Source organism: Sinocyclocheilus rhinocerous, unplaced genomic scaffold, assembly GCF_001515625.1.
Source record: "Sinocyclocheilus rhinocerous isolate Xijiao unplaced genomic scaffold, SAMN03320098_v1.1 scaffold1912, whole genome shotgun sequence".
Classification (NCBI taxonomy): domain Eukaryota; kingdom Metazoa; phylum Chordata; class Actinopteri; order Cypriniformes; family Cyprinidae; genus Sinocyclocheilus; species Sinocyclocheilus rhinocerous.
The window spans coordinates 62251-83640 of record NW_015634463.1 but is presented as its reverse complement, the minus strand read 5'-3'; the positions used below and the strand labels follow the sequence as shown (position 1 = coordinate 83640).

Genomic DNA, 21390 nt, shown 5'->3' with positions numbered 1-21390 from the left:
GCTGTCCCTTGTTCATAAATACTTGCATAAAGCATCATTCGTTTATAGTGTAAATGTCTCAACATGCACTTCAGTGTATGATGTTCCAAGGAAATACAAATTAGCTTCCTGGTTCATGGCAGGCACCATAAAACAAAAGCCCTGTGAAAACATGTTTGAAATTCCCCTGAAGGCCTTTGGTTGAACTCAGACTCTATTTCAACATTCTGAGGTTTTATTTTAGAAAGGTAAAAACAAGGGCGTACATTTACATTGCTCTTATTGAGCAGTGCTTTAGTTTTTGTTAGAATGCCATAGTGTAAGTGGACCTATAGTGATTACATACAAAAATAATGAAATGTTTCATGCACGTACCAATCATCTGTTTGACAGCATAGTAACTGTACTCAGGCTGACAATAACTGTTTATGAACTGACCGAGGTGAGTGGAGTCTTTGAAGAGTAAACCATTGTCCTGTTGACGATAGCAAAACAAAAAAGACAACAGTGTCATCTACATCTAAATGTATCACATATACAAACATATATTTTTTTGTTGAAACAACATCCTATAGAAAAATACAAGTTCTATTCACAGACTGAGACAGCAAGTATAATGCCATTAGCAAATATCGCATAATGTAATAAAAAAAGTCAATGCCAAGAAAAATAATACATGACTTCCAAGAGAATTTAAGCCACTGTATAACCCCCTTATTGTTGAAAGAGTGGATCCTGGATTTAGGTATTAAACAAAGTTTCTTATTACTGGTAATATTTTCAAAGAAATGATTCATTGCAACTGTAGAGATCAATAGTTAAAATGTAAACATACCCATCATTTGTTTTCACAGCATAATTAAACAGAATAAGAACTGTGTTATCATGCCTTTAAAATTTGCCTTCGCAAATTTGACTTGGTGTCACATTTGGCATTGTGTGTAAAATAAAAGAGTAATAAAGAAGTATGAATAACAAGAATAGTTACTGTATATGATCTCAACAGGCATTTAAAGGGATACTCCACCTAAAAATGAATACTCTCTGATCATTTACTAACATGCACTTGCATTATATGGACTCACTGAGATGGATTATTCTTCTAAAAATCTGTGTTTGTGTTCCACAGAAGATAGAAAGTCATCTGGGACAGCATGAGATCATTTTAATGAGTGGAATATCCCTTTAAGGCATTTTTCAACATCTTATTGCAGAAGTAGCTAGCAAAACCTAAATTCAAGGCATTGGCTCTAAGCCTGAACAAATAGTGAACAAAGTTTGCATAGTTCTTATTACTGGTCATATTTTCAAAAGAATGATTCATTGTAACTGTAGACATTGCATACAAAAAATAATTAAAGGTTTCAGGCATGTACTTATCATTTGTTTTACAGCCCAGTTAAACACATTGATATGAATTGTCTATTTGAATAACGGGTGAGAAATGCAAAGAAGAGGCCCACAAACTTTGCTGCACAGATGTGGGATCTTGGCTGGTGCTGTGGGGGAATTTCAAAGCTTTACATGCATTAAGTGCTTGTTCAGTACTGACGCTTGTGCTCCACTGTCCTTCTGTGCTCTTTGTTAAGCCTTGAAAAGCCTGATATCCTTCATCACTTGGTGTGACACTGCCATCATGCAGAATCAGAGAAGGATAGAGTGGATTTGTGCTGGTGATGAGATTTTTCATGATGCATTTCTCATCAGCACCAACACTATTTGAAAGGTTCACACAAACATCTGGATCATTTCCCTTTTCCAAAACACTGCTGAAGCACTGATATGCGTCTTCCAGAGTATCATTAGTGGGAGAGTTAAACTGGCTATCGCATGTATCCAAGTCTGAAACTTCCCTCTTGCCAGACTGACAGTAATGATCACCGCTCAGCTCCAGGAATAAAGAATCATTAGTGGCTGATTCCCAATATGACATATTACTGAAAACTGATGAGCCAGAGCAATTGCCCGAATCTCGGTTTGCACGGTTGTGTTCTCTTGAGGAACTGATTCCGTTAACACTCTTGTATGAGCTGCTCATAGTAACCTGATTGTTGGGGGGGAACGGTGATGGGTTGTTTGAGATTGGACGTGATTTAAACACCTCATCTAAGGCATGCTCGACACGTAATGCGATGTTGATGGTGCTGATATTCTCTTCCGGGCAAGCCTGGCCATAATCCACAGGTGCTGACTCAACACTGTGGAAACTTTTTTCATTGTTTGGGTCTACTGATAATGCTGAGATCCTGTAGAGAGACAAACATGTTGTGTCATTATTAATCAGAATTAGAATTATGCCAGTCTGTCATGCGTTTCTGACGTTTTTGGGGGAAAAAAGAACAAACAAGCAAACATAAGAACATACAATTTCTTATCCTCCTGAAGGTCCAGTGTTGGAATCCAATCTACTTGGATTGGAGAGAACTTCGTAACAGATGGAGGCAAAATATGACCCTATTAAACATGAGAAAAAAAATAAGGCGTTTATTTTGATCCACATTATGATGAAATATTAACATTATTGATGGTTATTGCAGGATCTTTCTCCCACCTTCTCTCCAAGATTGGCATCTATTTTTGGCTTGGAGATTTTGTCCCACCAATTCGTCTTCATGCTGTAATGAAGAAGTAAAGTGTGTCAGAATTGAATTTGTCAAGGATGCATAAAGGAAGAGCAAAAATGTCAAATGTTTTGTTATCGAATGATGGAAAAACACAAAACAGAGAACTCACCTCAAAATGCAGATGAAGATAATACAAATGATGATGATTAAACCAACACAGAGAGGTGGAATCATCATTTTGGCTATTTCATTTGGGGATGAGGCTGTAAAACATATATACAGTAGATTGATCAGGATTATCTAAGACTATTAATACACATGCAATAATGAATTTGAGTCTATATAGACTTACAGGTGGTGAACTCAACTGTTGTGCTCTGGTCACTAGATATACTATGATCATTATAGTCAGAGCTCATTGTTGCTGTCAGAATGTAGTTGGTATTTGGCTGGAGATTTTCGGCCACAATCTCAAAGGATCCCACAGTGTTCGGCACTGTCTTGGATATCTGCATGAATATATATATATATATATATATATATATATATATATATACATACGCATTAATATACACATTAATATGGTTCATATTATCTATGTATCATATATCATCTTCCTTACATTTTCATGTCCTCCTTTGATGCCATAGGTCAGATCTATTCTCAAGGATTCAAAAAAATTTCTTCGTACCAAACCACTTTTGTCATACTGGTCATCCCAAGTTACATTAAAGTTTCCATTTTCAGTCTTTTGCACTGATAAGACTGGAGATTTCGGTTTGACTACAGAAAATGGAAAACATATGTAAATGTGTCAGATAAGGCTGGATGAAACTAAAGAGCATGCAAATTCTACTTTATCCACAAAATAATAAAGAAAAATGTTAGCAAGAAATTATAGACAACATTTATACTCACTGAAGTCTGAAGTCATGAATCTTTCGCTTAATAAAACATTTGTTCCTTCCAGAAGTGTAGTATTGAAGATCTCTGTTGCAACAAACCCTTGCACTTTAATTTTGCACTCACAATTGTCACTGTGATGACTTCTTTCAAAGATGCATGTATACTTTTCAAACCTGCAATTTAAGAGATATTTGTGTCAATTGATTGCTAAATGAACAGCAATACATTTAGTTATAGAGGAACTACAGGCCTGGACAAACACTCACTTATTGAATACAGGATGTGTGATGTTGAGCTTGTATCCAGAGCAGCTTTGGAGACGGTCAGAGGAGAGACTGCATTTCATTTCTGTCTCATAGTCATTAAAACACTTCAAGTCCTCCTTTGTGGGCTCTACAGTGATTTTAAAGTTTTAAAATAAAAAGCAAACTATATCACACATGACCAAAGTAAACAGTTGTTTTGTAAAAAAATAACAGTAGTTATGACAGCAAAACATGGTGTAAAAATGAGCCACGTACATGACAAAATTTTGAGGTATGAAAGTAAAAGTAAAAATTCGACAGAATTGGTGTCGTCTTAATCAGCACGTTCTTTAATTTAATAAAAAAAACACCCACATCAGCTTTTCATCAACACGTTTTAAATAAATAAATTAATGAACAAATGAATAAAAACTAGGAATATCATGTCTGAGCCGATGGGGAATCATATATCATCTTCCTTACATTTTCATGTCCTCCTTTGATGCCATAGGTCAGATTTATTCTCAAGGATTCAAAAAAATTTCTTCGTACCAAACCACTTTTGTCATACTGGTCATCCCAAGTTACATTAAAGTTTCCATTTTCAGTCTTTTGCACTGATAAGACTGGAGATTTCGGTTTGACTACAGAAAATGGAAAACATATGTAAATGTGTCAGATAAGGCTGGATGAAACTAAAGAGCATGCAAATTCTACTTTATCCACAAAATAATAAAGAAAAATGTTAGCAAGAAATTATAGACAACATTTATACTCACTGAAGTCTGAAGTCATGAATCTTTCGCTTAATAAAACATTTGTTCCTTCCAGAAGTGTAGTATTGAAGATCTCTGTTGCAACAAACCCTTGCACTTTAATTTTGCACTCACAATTGTCACTGTGATGACTTCTCTCAAAGATGCATGTATACTTTTTAAACCTGCAATTTAAGAGATATTTGTGTCAACTGATTGCTAAATGAACAGCAATACATTTAGTTATAGAGGAACTACAGGCCTGGACAAACACTCACTTATTGAATACAGGATGTGTGATGTTGAGCTTGTATCCAGAGCAGCTTTGGAGACGGTCAGAGGAGAGACTGCATTTCATTTCTGTCTCATAGTCATTAAAACACTTCAAGTCCTCCTTTGTGGGCTCTACAGTGATTTTAAAGTTTTAAAATAAAAAGCAAACTATATCACACATGACCAAAGTAAACAGTTGTTTTGTAAAAAAATAACAGTAGTTATGACAGCAAAACATGGTGTAAAAATGAGCCACGTACATGACAAAATTTTGAGGTATGAAAGTAAAAGTAAAAATTCGACAGAATTGGTGTCGTCTTAATCAGCACGTTCTTTAATTTAATAAAAAAAACACCCACATCAGCTTTTCATCAACACGTTTTAAATAAATAAATTAATGAACAAATGAATAAAAACTAGGAATATCATGTCTGAGCCGATGGGGAAGTTTGTAACACCTTCCTGTACCTGTACTTCTCCTGAAGCTACAAAAAAGAACAGTGCTACATTTGACACAATAGTGAGAGTGGCATCAGCATATAAATATGGAGATTTTATATCTAAGTATACATAGAGAAAAAAACAACAACAAACACTTACCGTAACACAATGCGAGACAGATGAGTGTGAGGATGATCTCACACTTAAGAAATGTGGAAAACATCCTGTACGTCCTATAACAAAAAATAAATATAATCTCATATATCTCCAAACAATTACACGTTACAAACTACAATGATTCCTCGCAAAATATAGCCTAAATGTTACGTTTTCATACCTTTAGACTGTATTTTACAGTACGTTGCCTTTAAGAAACCGAGTTTACTAACCACTCTATAGGCAAATTAAACGCAGTTAAATACGGTTTCAGTCACAACCACATACAGCAAGTAGCCCCGCAAGTAGTTTAAACCTGTTTCATATTCATATGAGCATATGCTTCACTATTCGCAAAATGGAACTCGCGAAAAAGGGCGTTTCGAACTTTCCTGGAAAACACGCAGCAGTTCCGCCGTTCCACTGACTCCCGTCCTGCTCGAGCCTGCGCTGTTCCTGACAGAAGCGCTCTCACACTGATCCCTAGCCTGCTCAAACACCACACCGGAATTCCATGGAAAACCCTCCGAGCCCAAGTCAAAGATAAACAAGCAAGAATAGTCTTCGTTAGAATGTGTTATTTGTGAGACAGTCAAACGCAAAGGGGATCATTATGCAAGGCTCGCAAAAGGAACCGCAAAATGACACTGCATTTCAGAGAAACTTTTTATGCAGTTTAAATTCCTCTTATTTCAGTTTCATGTCAAAATGAACAGCCTACCCCAATCTAAAATAGAAAATATATCAAAATGTTATATTATATTATTTATTTGTACATTTCTCCAACACATTTTCAGTATGGCAGACAAGACAGAGGTTTATTTTAAAAACATTTTAAAAACAGAATGAGCCATGCTTATGGTCTCTCTCTCTCTCTCTCTCTCTCTCTCCACTCACTTATTGAATACAGGATGTGTGATGTTGAGCTTGTATCCAGAGCAGCTTTGGAGACGGTCAGAGGAGAGACTGCATTTCATTTCTGTCTCATAGTCATTAAAACACTTCAAGTCCTCCTTTGTGGGCTCTACAGTGATTTTAAAGTTTTAAAATAAAAAGCAAACTATATCACACATGACCAAAGTAAACAGTTGTTTTGTAAAAAAATAACAGTAGTTATGACAGCAAAACATGGTGTAAAAATGAGCCACGTACATGACAAAATTTTGAGGTATGAAAGTAAAAGTAAAAATTCGACAGAATTGGTGTCGTCTTAATCAGCACGTTCTTTAATTTAATAAAAAAAACACCCACATCAGCTTTTCATCAACACGTTTTAAATAAATAAATTAATGAACAAATGAATAAAAACTAGGAATATCATGTCTGAGCCGATGGGGAAGTTTGTAACACCTTCCTGTACCTGTACTTCTCCTGAAGCTACAAAAAAGAACAGTGCTACATTTGACACAATAGTGAGAGTGGCATCAGCATATAAATATGGAGATTTTATATCTAAGTATACATAGAGAAAAAAACAACAACAAACACTTACCGTAACACAATGCGAGACAGATGAGTGTGAGGATGATCTCACACTTAAGAAATGTGGAAAACATCCTGTACGTCCTATAACAAAAAATAAATATAATCTCATATATCTCCAAACAATTACACGTTACAAACTACAATGATTCCTCGCAAAATATAGCCTAAATGTTACGTTTTCATACCTTTAGACTGTATTTTACAGTACGTTGCCTTTAAGAAACCGAGTTTACTAACCACTCTATAGGCAAATTAAACGCAGTTAAATACGGTTTCAGTCACAACCACATACAGCAAGTAGCCCCGCAAGTAGTTTAAACCTGTTTCATATTCATATGAGCATATGCTTCACTATTCGCAAAATGGAACTCGCGAAAAAGGGCGTTTCGAACTTTCCTGGAAAACACGCAGCAGTTCCGCCGTTCCACTGACTCCCGTCCTGCTCGAGCCTGCGCTGTTCCTGACAGAAGCGCTCTCACACTGATCCCTAGCCTGCTCAAACACCACACCGGAATTCCATGGAAAACCCTCCGAGCCCAAGTCAAAGATAAACAAGCAAGAATAGTCTTCGTTAGAATGTGTTATTTGTGAGACAGTCAAACGCAAAGGGGATCATTATGCAAGGCTCGCAAAAGGAACCGCAAAATGACACTGCATTTCAGAGAAACTTTTTATGCAGTTTAAATTCCTCTTATTTCAGTTTCATGTCAAAATGAACAGCCTACCCCAATCTAAAATAGAAAATATATCAAAATGTTATATTATATTATTTATTTGTACATTTCTCCAACACATTTTCAGTATGGCAGACAAGACAGAGGTTTATTTTAAAAACATTTTAAAAACAGAATGAGCCATGCTTATGGTCTCTCTCTCTCTCTCTCTCTCTCTCTCTCTCTCTCACACACACACACACACACACACACACACACAGTTTAGGTGTTAATTGGCATGACAAACATTTGATATTTGTAAATTTGTATTGCCAGTGCAAGAAAGGAGTAGTACAAAATAATATAAAGAAAAGAACAAAAACAGTAATTGAAGTATAAAAGTATACTTCAAGTAAAAGTAATTGAAGTATTTTGTGCATTCTGTGAGAAAGTGCAGCTCTGTCTCGATTTTGTCTGGATGCAGTGTGGACACGCAGCCTCTCTTCCTGTGGCAGCCATGTTTTCCTGTGTTTGCCCGTCTCTATCATGTGTCCACTGAGTCTGTACCTGCTCAAGGTGGCTCTCAGTTTTTTATCTGTTACTTTATACAGATAGTCTGCCATAATGTACTGTCTTTTTAGGGCCAAATAGCAATGCATTTTACTTTGTTGTTGTGTTTGAGATTCCCAATGTTTAATGTAATTGTGTTTTATTTGTGCTGTAATTTGGTTGAATTTAATGTGTTTGGCAGTATTGTTCTGGTCCAGAGTGTCAGTGTGATGAGGGTCAGTGGATGTTAGTGAAACGTCAGAACTGAAGCTCTGGACCAGTTGAGAGAGGGGATTGCTTCAATTGCTCAGCTCTTGGTATTGCAGGGCTTTATGATGTATGAGTCGGATCACAGAGTTTTAAATGCTTGCAGAATTTGCCTTTTTCTGTATTTTTATAATTAGTGGATATTTGCCCATTTCTGCCCTGCATGCATTATTTGTTGTGTTCCGGTGGATGTGTAGAATATTTTTACAGAATTCTGCATGTAGGGTCTCAGTTGGATGATTGTCCCATTTGGTTAGTTCTTGATTTGGATTTGTCAGTGGACTGGACCCCACAACTCACTGCCATAGAGGGCAATCAGCTTGATGACAGATTCTTATATTTTCAGCCAAATTCTTAGGAACTCTATTGGGCATTGTCGTTTTATGGCATAAAAGGCACTGCGTGTTTTATCTCTCAGTTCATTCACTGCAGAATTAAAGTTACCTGTGGATGTGATTTTCAAACCCAGGTATTGTAGTGTGATGTGGGTGTGTTCCCTGGGATCTGGGTGTTTTCTGGAATGCCATGATTGTAGTTTTCTTAAGATTTGACTATTAGGCCCCAGGCCTGACAGTATTGCTCTAGCAGGTCCATTTTCTGCTGTAGACCTCGTTCATTGGGAGACAGCAGAACCAGGTCATCTGCATAGAGCAGACATTTGATTTCGGAGTCGTGTAGAGTGAGACCAGGAGCTCCTCCCTCTCACTCTGTGTGTGAGAGAGCCGTACAGGAGAAACACATAACTTCCATCTTCCATTCCACTCGGGTTCCGCTTGGAGACGCCTTGTGGTTGAAAACAAGTCATAACATATAAAGTTGCACAACACGTTTCACAATACGGCATGACCTCCAGGCAATATCCCAGTGTAGCAAAGTGGCGTTGGGCAACAGAAACACTGGAGAGATGACTACGCCACCCTAGGACTTGCACCCAGAGAAATACTACGCACCCTCAGGTGCAACTCAAGGCAACACAGGTTCAAGTCTACTAAATAAATGAGCAAGAGACGTGGGTACAGAATTATATTTTGTTTTATTAATTCAATTAATAAAATTATTTTGTAAAAAAAAACAAAAAAAAAACAAACAATAACCAAATTAAAATGGTACTACTTGCTGCTGATCTCAAAGATACACGCAACACACAAAAAGGTTTACAGGGCTGTGGTCAACTGGTATCAAACTCCTAAAGAAGCATACATTTCAATTATCACACACTATCAGTGCCCACAGTCACACACTACCCAGTGAGATTAGTGTCGGTGATCAACACGGCACGACACTGCACACGGTGACAAGACAGCACCACCACCACACAAGTGTGGAGAATCTGCCTCCCTGCTTTTTGTTGGACACACAGCACCTGTAATTAGATAAACCAAATCAACTTAAACCACACACCAATTCACACTGAATATAAAAGAAAAGGAAAATAATAAACTTAACCTCGATTTCTAACAAAATCAAGGACACAACAAAAACCAAAAAAAAAGAATAACAATTCCCAACAACTGGTTCAAAAAGACAAATAATAATAATAATAATAATAAAAAGAAAAAGAAATAAAGCAAATTAATAAACTAAAAGATTAAATACATTCAGGTCAAAAGAAAATAAACTCATGCACAAAAACTAAATTAAACTGATACAAAACAAAAGTAGACAAATCAACAAAAAGCAACTAATGCACAAAAGCAAAATTAAACTGATACAAAACAAAACTAGACAAATAAACAAAGAACAAGACAGCAGCTTATTTCTGGGGACTGATGTTCAGACTAAACCACGTGCACTGCAGCAGGAACCCTCCAACATATTACGGACACTGCAGCAGTCAGCCACGTTAAATTGACAGGGCCGGCGTGAGCACTGAACAGTAAAGAAGCAGAAGTTGACGCTAACAGCAACCAGATAATGCAGCCAACCGCCACACCAAAGCAGAGCCAGTACGATGCGAAGCAGTGTAGATGCAAGGGGCTGACAGCAACGGGATGCCGAGTAGGCAGTCCGACCAAACACCAGTCGCAAACATTAACCAGTTGACATCTCATACGGCTTTCCAATAGACGCACAAAATCAACCCTAAGCGAGCCGTGGCTGAATTAGCCACACCGCGCTAACAAACACACACATCAGTGTCGAACGCCAGTACCAGAAAGGGGGCGGGGTGCACCTGAGTGACACCTCCGACTGACACAAATCAGCCCTTTATACACCCACCTATGCCTGCAAATAGCCTAACAATATTCTAACATCAATACAGGGAGCGGCTAACTACCCTGCCACACCAGCAAACACAAAACGTTTTAAAAACGTAGTTGTGTTTGCTGTAAATGCCTTACATATGGGTTTTGATATAATCATTTTTTTCAAGTGCCAACCGTGTACTGGTGACAGTACGAATGAGAGAAGGAGAGTCAAAACAGCTGATAAAAACATCACAATAATCCACAAGTAAATCACATGACTCCAGTCTATCAATTAAAGGTCACATATTTTACACCTTTCTGGAGTTTTATTTTAAGTCTTGATGTCCGTAAGAACATATATTTGCGGTATAAGTACCAAAAACCATCTCAATATATTTTTACAGCTCCTCTCTCAGGAGCTCTGCAAAGAAAGAACAGGTCTGTGTTCAGCCCCGACAAAACGGTGCAAAACGTTTTTTAAACGGAAACGGTGGTGCATTTAACACTCTGTTCTGATGACGCAAGAGTTGCAACTATAGCATCTGAGAAGGCCATTCTTTGTGTTCTTTTTGAAGAATTTTCAGAGCCTGATGAAATTGGTATAAATACGTGTTTAATACTGCAAAATACGCTTGATGTAACAGTCACTGTGCAGATACATTAAATATTGTTGTTCAGCGTGAGAAAAAGGACACAATATTGATGTGCGTATGCGCAGTAAAACCTGGTAGGACAATCTGTGGTCACTGCTGAGGGAAATGTTGTCCGGCCTTACATGTTTGAGCCGAACTCAGCCCCCGAATCGACAAGCCCGGAGACAACCAACCACCTCCTCAAACGCGCTTACAACAGGATGTTTCAGAATGGTAATTCATGTTTTTTTTTTTTCAAACACCGAATGCAGTAAATACAAACCTGACCAGCCGAGCGTTTGCGATCACGTGAACTTGAAGACACTTGTACAAATGCGGATGGGTGACATGAATGGAGATGATTCCAGATTGGTGATGTAGTATTTGGTTTCTGTATTCTGTACTGTATTTTCCTGCACTCAAACCTGCCAATCTAAAGGATCAAACGCTGTGTATGGCATTTGAGGTTACAGAGTGACGCGGTTGTCACGGCGACCGTCACAGCCCTACTGTGCAATGATGTAGTTTCCTGACATCCAGACTGAACAGCGTTTTTCATATTTGTATTTGTAAAAAAATGTATGTACATTTATAACACTATTCTTTGTATTATATCACCTTTGCATCAAATTACAAAAAACAGTTAACGCTAATGCGAGGGTGTTTGTAATGCAGCGTCGGGAGGGATGGTAAATTTGACATAGTTTGCTCTTCTGACTGCCGTTATCAGTCTCTCTAAATTTTTTTCCTTTTATTGAAAGTCATGAAAACACTATCGTGGAGTTTTCTTTTGCTATTTGAGCAAATGGGAATGCAAAAAATATATTTGTGGTACTCTCCCATTCACTGCTCTTCAAGTTAACCCAACTATGACGACTTCCGCTGCTGAGAAACCCGGAAATGTGAAAAAGGTCCATAGTGCACAGTTTTTAATAGACTTTTAAGTAGTGCACACTGCACAGATGGCACTGTTATAGTTTATGTTGTAGTTTAATTTAATAAACAACATGTCATTCAATTGTCATAGATACATAAGTATCATGTTTATTTATATCAATTTTAATATATATTAATAGCTTATATACTACATATGAATATTTTAAAAGTATATACACATGTACATGTCATCTAGTGTCACAAGTGTTTTCCGAAATGAGGAAGTGGACTGATTGGTAGATGGCTCTGAAGCACTCACATAGTGAAATTAATATAGCAATTAGTAAATCTGAAATCAAGAGAATTATATCAATTGAAGTAAGAAAGATATGGCAAAAGTTATGGGATAGTGGAATAAAAGGAAGGCATCTTTACCAGATACAGGGGTGTGTAGGTGAAGAGAGAATAAGATGTGGGAGTAGGAAGAAAGATGTTATTATAACAAGAATGAGGATTGGACATTCAGCTTTAAATTTCAATTTACACAAAATAGGGAAGCATGAAAATGGAAGATGTGATAAATGTGGGAATCCAGAAACAGTAAAGCACATTCTTCTCGAATGTGATGCGTATGAAAGAGAAAGAAATCAACTTAATCATAAATTAGGTTTGATGGGATATGATAAAGTATCACTCAAGATATTACTAGGGAATAGACAAATGCAATCAAGAATTAAAGAAGAAGTGTTCAATTATCTAAAAAAGACAGAAAATATGGAAAGAATATAAAGTGTAATTGTGGGATTTTTATTTATTTTATAATATCCTTCTCTCTACCAAATCTGTTCACTCCACACTCCAGATCAGTAGGTGGCGGTAATGCACCTTTAAGTTGGTTTGCCAAAACTGCCAATAAACATCAAAAGAAGAAGAAGAAGAAGTGTTTTCCGCAGGAACCTTCTGAATGGATCACGTGACCGGAAGTACCGTTTCTAGTGGGAACCTGGTGGGAACGCGCGAACGTTGCTCGAATTTACATTACAGCGCGGTACACTGAAAACGGGTATGTGAGAAGCAGCACTTTTTAACAATATGTGTTTAATACACACCTGCTTTCGGTCAGACTAGGATGTCGATCTTTGAATACTCTGACAAACGCACGCTTAACTTGATGTAGCATGTCGTATTGAGGATGTTGTGCAACTTAGCTTGTGGCTTGCGGTATTTTTGTAAATTCATCCGGTAATACAAGCGTAAGTTTGCATGTTCACTGGAAAAAATATTGTCTGGGTTTTGCCTTTGTTTTCACATTGACGTGATATCTACATTATATGTACGCTTATTTGCGTTGCTTTGACCGTTCTCTGTAGATCCCACCTTCTCGCACGCCATGATTGGTCGATTATGTCCAATGCCTGCACGCTATTGGTCAAACTACTTTTCAGTCATTACCTTCAACAAGTATGAAAATGATAGGAAAACAAAGCCAAATCCTGGACATTTAGGCAATTTAGAAATCCCAGAAATCAACTAATTTAGGATTCAACAAGGCATTGGTATAACTATAGTTAACCGTTACTATTTACTATTATAACTACTGTTTAAATTGAACTTGTTCAATATCGTCTTGGTAATACATAAGGGTTCTCCTACAGTCATTTTCAATCACCATTAACTCAGATTTGCCTGCTCAGTATTGGTGAGTTGATGTCTTTTCCAGCTCAAGAGGACAAAGCAGAATGTCCCCACCTATGGGAGACAGTCACAAGCGCTTCTTGCAGACCATGATGAGCAATGGCATCATCAGTGCGTCTCGGGCTGCAGCACTACACAAACACTGCTGTGAGACCCATGGAGGTATGAAGAAAACCACTGACTGCAATTTAGCCAAATTCAGTTGGATAATGTGTTTATGTAGTATTTATTTTGCTCTTTAGGCAAAATGTTTAAAAAAACTAAGTTAAAAAGCAAAACTATAATTTGGAAGTTGTATATAGGTGTCCTATTTGAATTAAGCATCTATCTTGCCTTTCTAGCACACTATGTGGCAGACCGATTAGAAGAGTTTATTAATATCATCAACGCGCATCTTCAGTCCTTGTTCATGCACATCAGGAAAGGCATGTCTGAAGACGATGGACTCGAGTATTATGCCTTGGTTAGTTGAAATCTGCATGCACATCTAAGGAGAGATTTTTTTTTTTTTTTACTGATGTCTGTTCAATTTCTGTATTAGATATTATGTAAATTTTTTGTTTTATACATTATTAATTTGGGAAGAATAATATTAGCATTGTATTACATTTATGTGTTTGATGTGATATTTTTTTATAGTCAAAATAGAAATAAAACTTACGTTTGTTATTCAGGTAAACGTGACAGAGACGGACATAACAAGAATGGCGTCTGATTATGCAGATAATGAACTGGAATTATTCAGAAAAACGGTATATGTTGATTCTCACACACACACACACAGACAGTGGCAAGAAAAAGTACGTAAACCCATTGGAATTAGTTGGTTTTCTGTATCAATTATTCATAAAATATTATCAGATCTGCATCAAAGTCACATGTATAGACAAACAATGTGCTTAAACTAACATCTCACAAACAATTATAATCTTTCGTGTCTTTAGTGAACACGTCCCATTAAATATTCTTAGCGGTGTGGAAAAATTAAGTGAACCTTACCTTGTTTTCGTTACCTGGATGAGCCACAAGGTTTTTTTTTTTGGTGATGAGTCTCTTGTTTGTCCTGAGAATATGAGAGTATCAAAGACTATTCTCATTTTGTTCTTAGGAAAGTCATGTTTTGTTTTCATATATCTCTTTGTCTCTGCATTCAGATGGATCTGATTGTAGACTCTGAGAGCGGTTCTGCCTCCTCCACCGATATTTTAAATTGTGCTGACAGCCTCCAGACAAAGAAACTGAAGAAAAAAGAAACTGAGCATGTTTTAAACAAATTTGTCCAGGACAAATGGTTAAATGAGGTATTCATTTTAAAATTGGTCTTTTCCCATATATAAATAACTCCCCAGTCGCTGCCTCCAAAAGTAGTTAAACATTTTTTTTTTTTTTTTGTTCGTTTGTTTCGCTGCTTTAGAAAGACGGTGAATACACTCTAAGTGTGCGCTGCATTGTGGAGATGGAACAGTATATGCGCACAATCTACCAAGACCTCATCAAAGTGTGTCATGTGTGCCACAACATTGCCCTGCAGGTAAAGTCATGAACATGAGTAAAGGTCATGAAGTTTTTTTTATTACGGAAATCCAGGATTTAGATCTCCATCATTTAATTTGAAACGCAAGAAGGAATTTTAAAGGAATAACTCACCAAAAAGTCATAATTTTATCACCCTCATGTTGTTTTCTGTTTAGCTTGTTTAATAGTTGATTAGTTGAATTTTTATCACTTATGTTACATGTATTGACATTTTATTTCTATAGAATTGCCTTGGCTATAGGGGTTACCTGATAGCATTTTCAAACAGAGGAAACTGCAAACAAGAACTTTTCTTTTACATTTAGTGCCAGATGTGTGAAAACCCAATATGTGGAATCAAGGTGCATCTCCCGTGCGTTGCTAGATATTTTAGAGCACGCAGTGACCCTCGTTGCCCGGAATGCAGTGATTTCTGGCCTCACGAGATTCCAGGTGAACTGTTTTTCTTTTTTTTTGTGTGAATATTTTATTTTTGCTTTTGAACTGTAACATAAAAAAATACAAAACACAAATTTTACATAACTTGGTGCACAAGGCAAAAAATACAATAGAATGGGATTATACAGGATATCATAATTACAGTGTAAGACCTCATTTGAAAAGAGAATCCCTCCGGTCTATTGAAGTATCTTCCATGTAACAGAAAAAGGGATGCCAGATTTTATGAAATACTTTACTTTTATTTCTTAACCAGTATGTTAATTTTTCCAAGGGTACACAGTTACTAACCTCAGATAACCACAAACGTACGGGAATAACTATCAGATTTCCACTTTATTGCAATGCACTTCTTAGGAATTATTAGCAACATTTCTGTGAGTTCTTATGGCATAAACTTTCCTAATATTAGCGTAATTACCCAGTAAACATACTTCTGGGTTTGTTGGAAAATTGACTCCATGGATATCAGACTCCAAACTCCAAAGTTACATACTTTTTGCCAAAATTCCTGAACTCAAGGGCAGGTCCATGTGGAATGAAAAAAAGTTCCATTCTCCACACCACATCTAATGCAAAGAGGTGAAATTTTATTAAACTTATGAAGTTTTGATGGTGTGATATACAGTTGGTGAAGGAAGTTAAGTTGAATTATACTATATCTAGAGTTCAAGTATGATGCAGCACCATCCTTACACAGTTCACCCCATTTTTCACCTTCAATGCTAATGTCCAAGTCATGTTCCCATCTCACTTTATATTTGTTTAATTCAGGCACTGGTTGGTTAACTGTTTTTCATTAACTGATAGATTTAATATGAACAATTTGTTAGTTGTTCACTTAAAAAGGTTTTACATTCCAATGTTTTCATGTTTCTTTTTCTAATTTGCAGAAATACCGCATTCCCAGTCACAGAGTTCACAAAGTCTGCCTTCATCATCCAGAGAGAGCACTGCTCCCACACCATCACGCCGGTCAAGAAGGTCGTAATCTGCTTGCTGATTCATCGCTGCAGCTGGCCTTTTGACCATTAATGAGGATTTTTCGTGTCTAAAAGTTTTTTTTACATGCATTTTCTATTTATAAAGAATTGTTATTGGAAAGGGTTCTTTCGCAGTTTGACGTAATTTTTGTTGTAATTCTGATCCAAGATCAAATATATAAATATAAATAAAATCTATTTGCTCTTGTATGGAAACATTTGCTGTCTCTCTTGAATTTTAGCATTTTGTACAGTTGCAAAAATAAAATAAAAATTGAGAAACAAACTTCAAATGTCTCTTTTCAAAAGAAAATCTAAAAAAAAAAAAAAAAGATTAATTCAAGTTATCAGCAAATTTCAAAGTGTTGCAACTAAATGTGGGTAACCATTTAATTTAGTTCCCTACATACTGTTCCTGTAGCTGAACTGGTAGAGAATGAAGCAAACACACCTAAGACCATGAATGCAAATTACATAGAAATACATGCACCGTTAAATATATAGCTTGAATATGATGATCAGCCAATGTGTAATTAATGGAAATAAATAGAAACATTTGCTCTAGTTGATATAACACAAAATGTAAAATTATTCAAAATTATACTGGGGTAAGATGAGCTCCTACCTTGGGCAAGAAACCCTTCTGGCTGAACTTTTACAAAATGAATAAATGACTTTTGATACATCTGAAATGTAAATTTATTCTATGACTTAAGAGTTATATGAATATGTAAATATTTAATGAAAAGCAAAGATGGAAATATTGAAGAATAACCCCATCAATTACACTAAATAATACATTTATATGTATATAACATTCAGCCTAAAACCGGTAACACATTTGGCGTTTGTACAAATAAAGACTGTTATAAGACTTGACAGCACACACTGGGCACGTTGTTTTATTCTCTACAAATTAGGACCACCAAAAACTGACAGAAAAGCTGAGCTCTAGAGAGCGCACATAATGCCAGTGCTGTTGAGGGATGAAGAGGACATCTCTGGGCTGGAGAACACACTCCTGATAAGAGGCTTTAGAGAAGTCTGGGAACTTCACCAGGTCTGCATTCTCCACTTCCACCTGGTGGTGGTAAAACAAACTTGTTTTTTTTTCTTAAGATATAAAACAACTTTTATGTGATTATCTCAAAACACTTTAAGAACAAGAAACCTGCTGTCATAAATTAGGTCTTCTACCTGACTGGTGTTGTGTAGTAGCTGCGACTGATGTGGATAGAGATTTTTTGTTTCATCTGGGCTGTAGAGCCGGATGTATTTCCTTCCAACCACCTGACATCCAAAAACACAACCAGAATGCAATGAAACGGGGGGAACAAAAACCTTGCCTTTCAAATGCACCATTTGTCTCTTGTTTACCTGTGCCAAACAATTCTGTTGAAGATCCTGATGGAGAGGAGACACAGTCCCTCCAGGCCCAAACCAGGCATTAATTGTAATGTCATCCTCATCTCCCTCTCCAAGACAACAATAGTCTGGGATGCGAATATCTTCTTTCAGTTCTGGAACCTATCAGGATGAATAACAGCCAAAGTTACTGTTATTGGTTTTGAATGATGCTACATCCGTTAGTATAATTTCCAAGTCTAAGAAAACTGCCATAGCGCAAACTAAATTTACAAAAACTTTGCACTTTTAACAGTATTAAGAGAAAATTAAAGAAATATTGCACCCAACAAAGAAAACTTGCTGAAGAATGACTCGCCCTCAGGCCGTCCAAGATGTAGATGAGTTTGTTTCTTAATCGGAACAGATTTGTCGAAATTTAAAAATGCATGACTTGCTCACAAATGGATCATCAGCAGTGAATGGGTGCCGTCAGAATGAGAGTCCAAACAGCTGCTAAAAATATCACAATAATCCACAAGTAATGTAAATAATCCAAAGGTTTGTGTTTGTAATAAATTCATCAATAAGATGTTTTTAACTACAAACTGATACTTCTGGCTAAAATCAATCAATCCATAATATTGATGAATTAATCATATTGATTTCTTCAGTGAAAAAGTCATCTTGTCTGAATCAGGTGAGGAATCTGCATAGATCGAGCACCGTTTATAAGTGAAAAACAGTCCAAAACAAATAAGTCAATGGATTTTGATGTGAGAGGACAACAGGGGATGGACTTTTTCACTGGAGGAAGTGTTATTATGGATTAGCATTATTATTATTATTATTATTAAACCATAACCATGGTTATTTTTATAGAGTCTTAATTATGGATTTGTTTATTACAAACACATAGCTTTTGACTTCCCAAGACGTTAATTGATAGACTGGAGTTGCGTATTATTTTATATTATATACTTGTGGATTATTGTGATGTTTTTATAAGCTGTTTGGACTCTCGTTCTGACGGCACCCATTCACTGCAGAGCATCCACTGATCAGACAGTGATGAAATGCTAAATTTCTCTACATCTTCGATGGCCTGAAGGTGAGCAAATTTTCATTTTTGGGTGAACTATTCCTTTAAAGGTAAAGTATGTAGATTCTGGTCCTCTAGTAGCACCATAAAGAAATGCAACTGACCTGATCAAACAACTGATGCTGAGCTAGATATCCCACTCCATCCTCCGCCTATAAGAAAATCACCAAAAAAAAATTATAGACAGTTTACAGCTTCTTTAGGCAAAAAACCCCCAAAAACACTGTATCTTACAATGAAATGAAACTGAAATGATTCTTACTGTTCCTATAATGTAGCGGTCTATGAAGTCATTCATTGTAATGAGCTTTTGTGACCACTCTTCATCAGTGTACTTGGATCCCACTTCAATAGGTACCGTCCGGCAGCCAGCGATAGTTCGTAAGTAGTCTATGCTTAGAAAGAGGGTACAGTAGGATTGTTTACAGATGTTTCAGAAGATAAAATCTAATAATACATTTTATCAGTACCTCCATGAATGCTCTGTTAAGGCTGGCCAGTGGTCAGTTATTCCCTCTATAATCACAGGCTTCTGAGGATCCAGGAAATCTGATCTGAAGCGCTCCAGGGATGGACAATGAATCCTAGGCACTGCTTGTGCAGGGTTTATTACAGGCTCGGAGACACAGTCCAGTTTCATTTTCTGTTTTAGAAAAGCTTTATAAGTAAATAATGTACAGCTGAATAAGCTATTAGAACAAGGTTTTAAAGAGCATGACATGATTTAGTAAATTAGGACATGTTCCTGAATCAACAATTGATATTAAATAATCACAGGCCAAACCTAATCAATCAATCAATCAATCTCACTGATCCCAACAAACACAAAAATTAAGTTTTATAATTTTAAATAATATTGTTTAAATCATATATTTGTAAATGTATAATTTTACATTTATTTTTTAATTAAAATGGATTATTAATCGTTTTAATAAAAAAAAAAATCACATAATTTTATCAAATGTTAGGTTTTCGTTACAAATAAAATTCGCAATAATAGCTGAAAATTATGTAATTATTATAATTATACACCACTGATTATAATAATTCCAAGACAACAATTTCATAAATGCTTGTTTTTGAAATAACATAAAATGCTAAAAATAAAATAAAAATATGTTGAAGTATTAAAATTACTACAACAACAAATTCAAAGCTAAATAGAAATATAAAAACATCTATATATACACAATACAATTTACAAAAACATACATTTGCTTAATTAAAACTTGAACTAAAATTTAACTGAAAGTATAAAAATAAAAGCTACTTCAAAATATTTATAAATACTATAATAGCATCTAAATAATTCTAAAATAACACATTTTAATTAACTTCACAGCAGGGAAAGCTAATTTTAAAAACCATGATATATCTGTACACAAGCTGTCACAAATCCTTCATGCTCTTGTCTTTAGGAGGGATGACTTCACCTTTGAACAGGGTTCTTCACTCCTCTGCGCTTTGTTTGGACTCTTGCTTTTCATTTTATTTCTTAAGACACCAACAATCCTTTGCAGAATGTTGTCCATGATGGCTGCTCCCATTAACAGACCCATGTCACATGTTTTAATGGCCTCTTGGATATTATATTGAGATGGATTTCCATGACATAAACTTAAGACTTTGAATAAGCAGCCATAGGAGTAAACTCTCCTCCACTCCTTGTCCACATCTCTCCATGTCCCAGTGTTGAGCTTCTCCCAGGAGTAATCGATAATGACCTGAGCTCTTTCAGCAGAGGCTGGGCAATCTGCTTCACTGTACAGCTGATCTCTAGCCAGCTCGAGAACCTTCAACACACTGAATTCAGTCTCTTCGCTGAAGTGAAGTGGGAATTCAGACACTGTCGAGGGCAAAACAGCTCGAACATCGGTCCAGATTGGAGCCATGAGCAGAACAGACTTTTACAGATCACTTGTGATTGATGATCCGGTGAAAAGCGACCACAGGAATGGTTTACTACTTGCTTGGGAGAAACACAACTATATATTACACGTCATATTTGTTATAATAAATAACAAACACCGTTTACAAAGGCAAACAGCTAGCGTCAATTACGTAAGAAATGTGTAACTAAAAAGAAAAGTATTAAAGCGAAAGGCAGTAGTGCCAGTTTTAATGTCCGGCTAGAAACACAGAAGATAAATAACGTTCCGCTCCGGAACACATTCCCTTGTTATCAGTGTCGTTTCATTGTGGTAACTGGTGTACACAGTACACACAATATGAATGTATATGTATTATATATATATATATATATATATATATAAAAATACACACACATACAGTATATATTTTGAAAATATTTACATGTATATA

The 21390-nt window shown here is 36.3% G+C and overlaps 3 protein-coding genes across 4 annotated transcripts; 1 reads left to right on the top strand and 2 right to left on the bottom strand.

Moving 5' to 3' along the window:
- Positions 1-1122: 1122 nt before the first annotated feature.
- On the bottom strand, positions 1123-5853 carry LOC107745579 (uncharacterized). The gene is made up of 10 exons (XM_016559466.1): positions 5501-5853; positions 5323-5396; positions 4728-4854; positions 4474-4634; positions 4178-4338; positions 2896-3052; positions 2713-2806; positions 2531-2594; positions 2345-2433; positions 1123-2225 (listed from the first exon to the last, which is right to left on the bottom strand). The coding sequence occupies exons 2-10, from the start codon at positions 5384-5386 to the stop codon at positions 1379-1381; spliced, it is 1764 nt and encodes a 587-aa protein (XP_016414952.1). The 5' UTR covers positions 5387-5396; positions 5501-5853; the 3' UTR covers positions 1123-1378.
- A 7065-nt stretch (positions 5854-12918) lies between these two features.
- On the top strand, positions 12919-16908 carry nsmce1 (NSE1 homolog, SMC5-SMC6 complex component). 2 transcript variants are annotated; one of them, XM_016559469.1, is made up of 8 exons: positions 12919-13033; positions 13691-13827; positions 14007-14128; positions 14340-14417; positions 14820-14966; positions 15080-15196; positions 15507-15633; positions 16533-16908. In XM_016559469.1, the coding sequence occupies exons 2-8, from the start codon at positions 13710-13712 to the stop codon at positions 16628-16630; spliced, it is 807 nt and encodes a 268-aa protein (XP_016414955.1). In that variant the 5' UTR covers positions 12919-13033; positions 13691-13709; the 3' UTR covers positions 16631-16908. The 2 variants fall into 2 exon arrangements, with proteins under 2 accessions (XP_016414955.1, XP_016414956.1); XM_016559470.1 differs by lacking the exon at positions 12919-13033 and adding an exon at positions 13050-13223.
- A 550-nt stretch (positions 16909-17458) lies between these two features.
- LOC107745601 (lysine-specific demethylase 8-like) lies at positions 17459-21151 on the bottom strand. The gene is made up of 7 exons (XM_016559506.1): positions 20502-21151; positions 19539-19711; positions 19331-19463; positions 19173-19220; positions 18000-18149; positions 17820-17912; positions 17459-17703 (listed from the first exon to the last, which is right to left on the bottom strand). The coding sequence occupies exons 1-7, from the start codon at positions 20958-20960 to the stop codon at positions 17539-17541; spliced, it is 1221 nt and encodes a 406-aa protein (XP_016414992.1). The 5' UTR covers positions 20961-21151; the 3' UTR covers positions 17459-17538.
- Between the last annotated feature and the right edge of the window lie 239 nt (positions 21152-21390).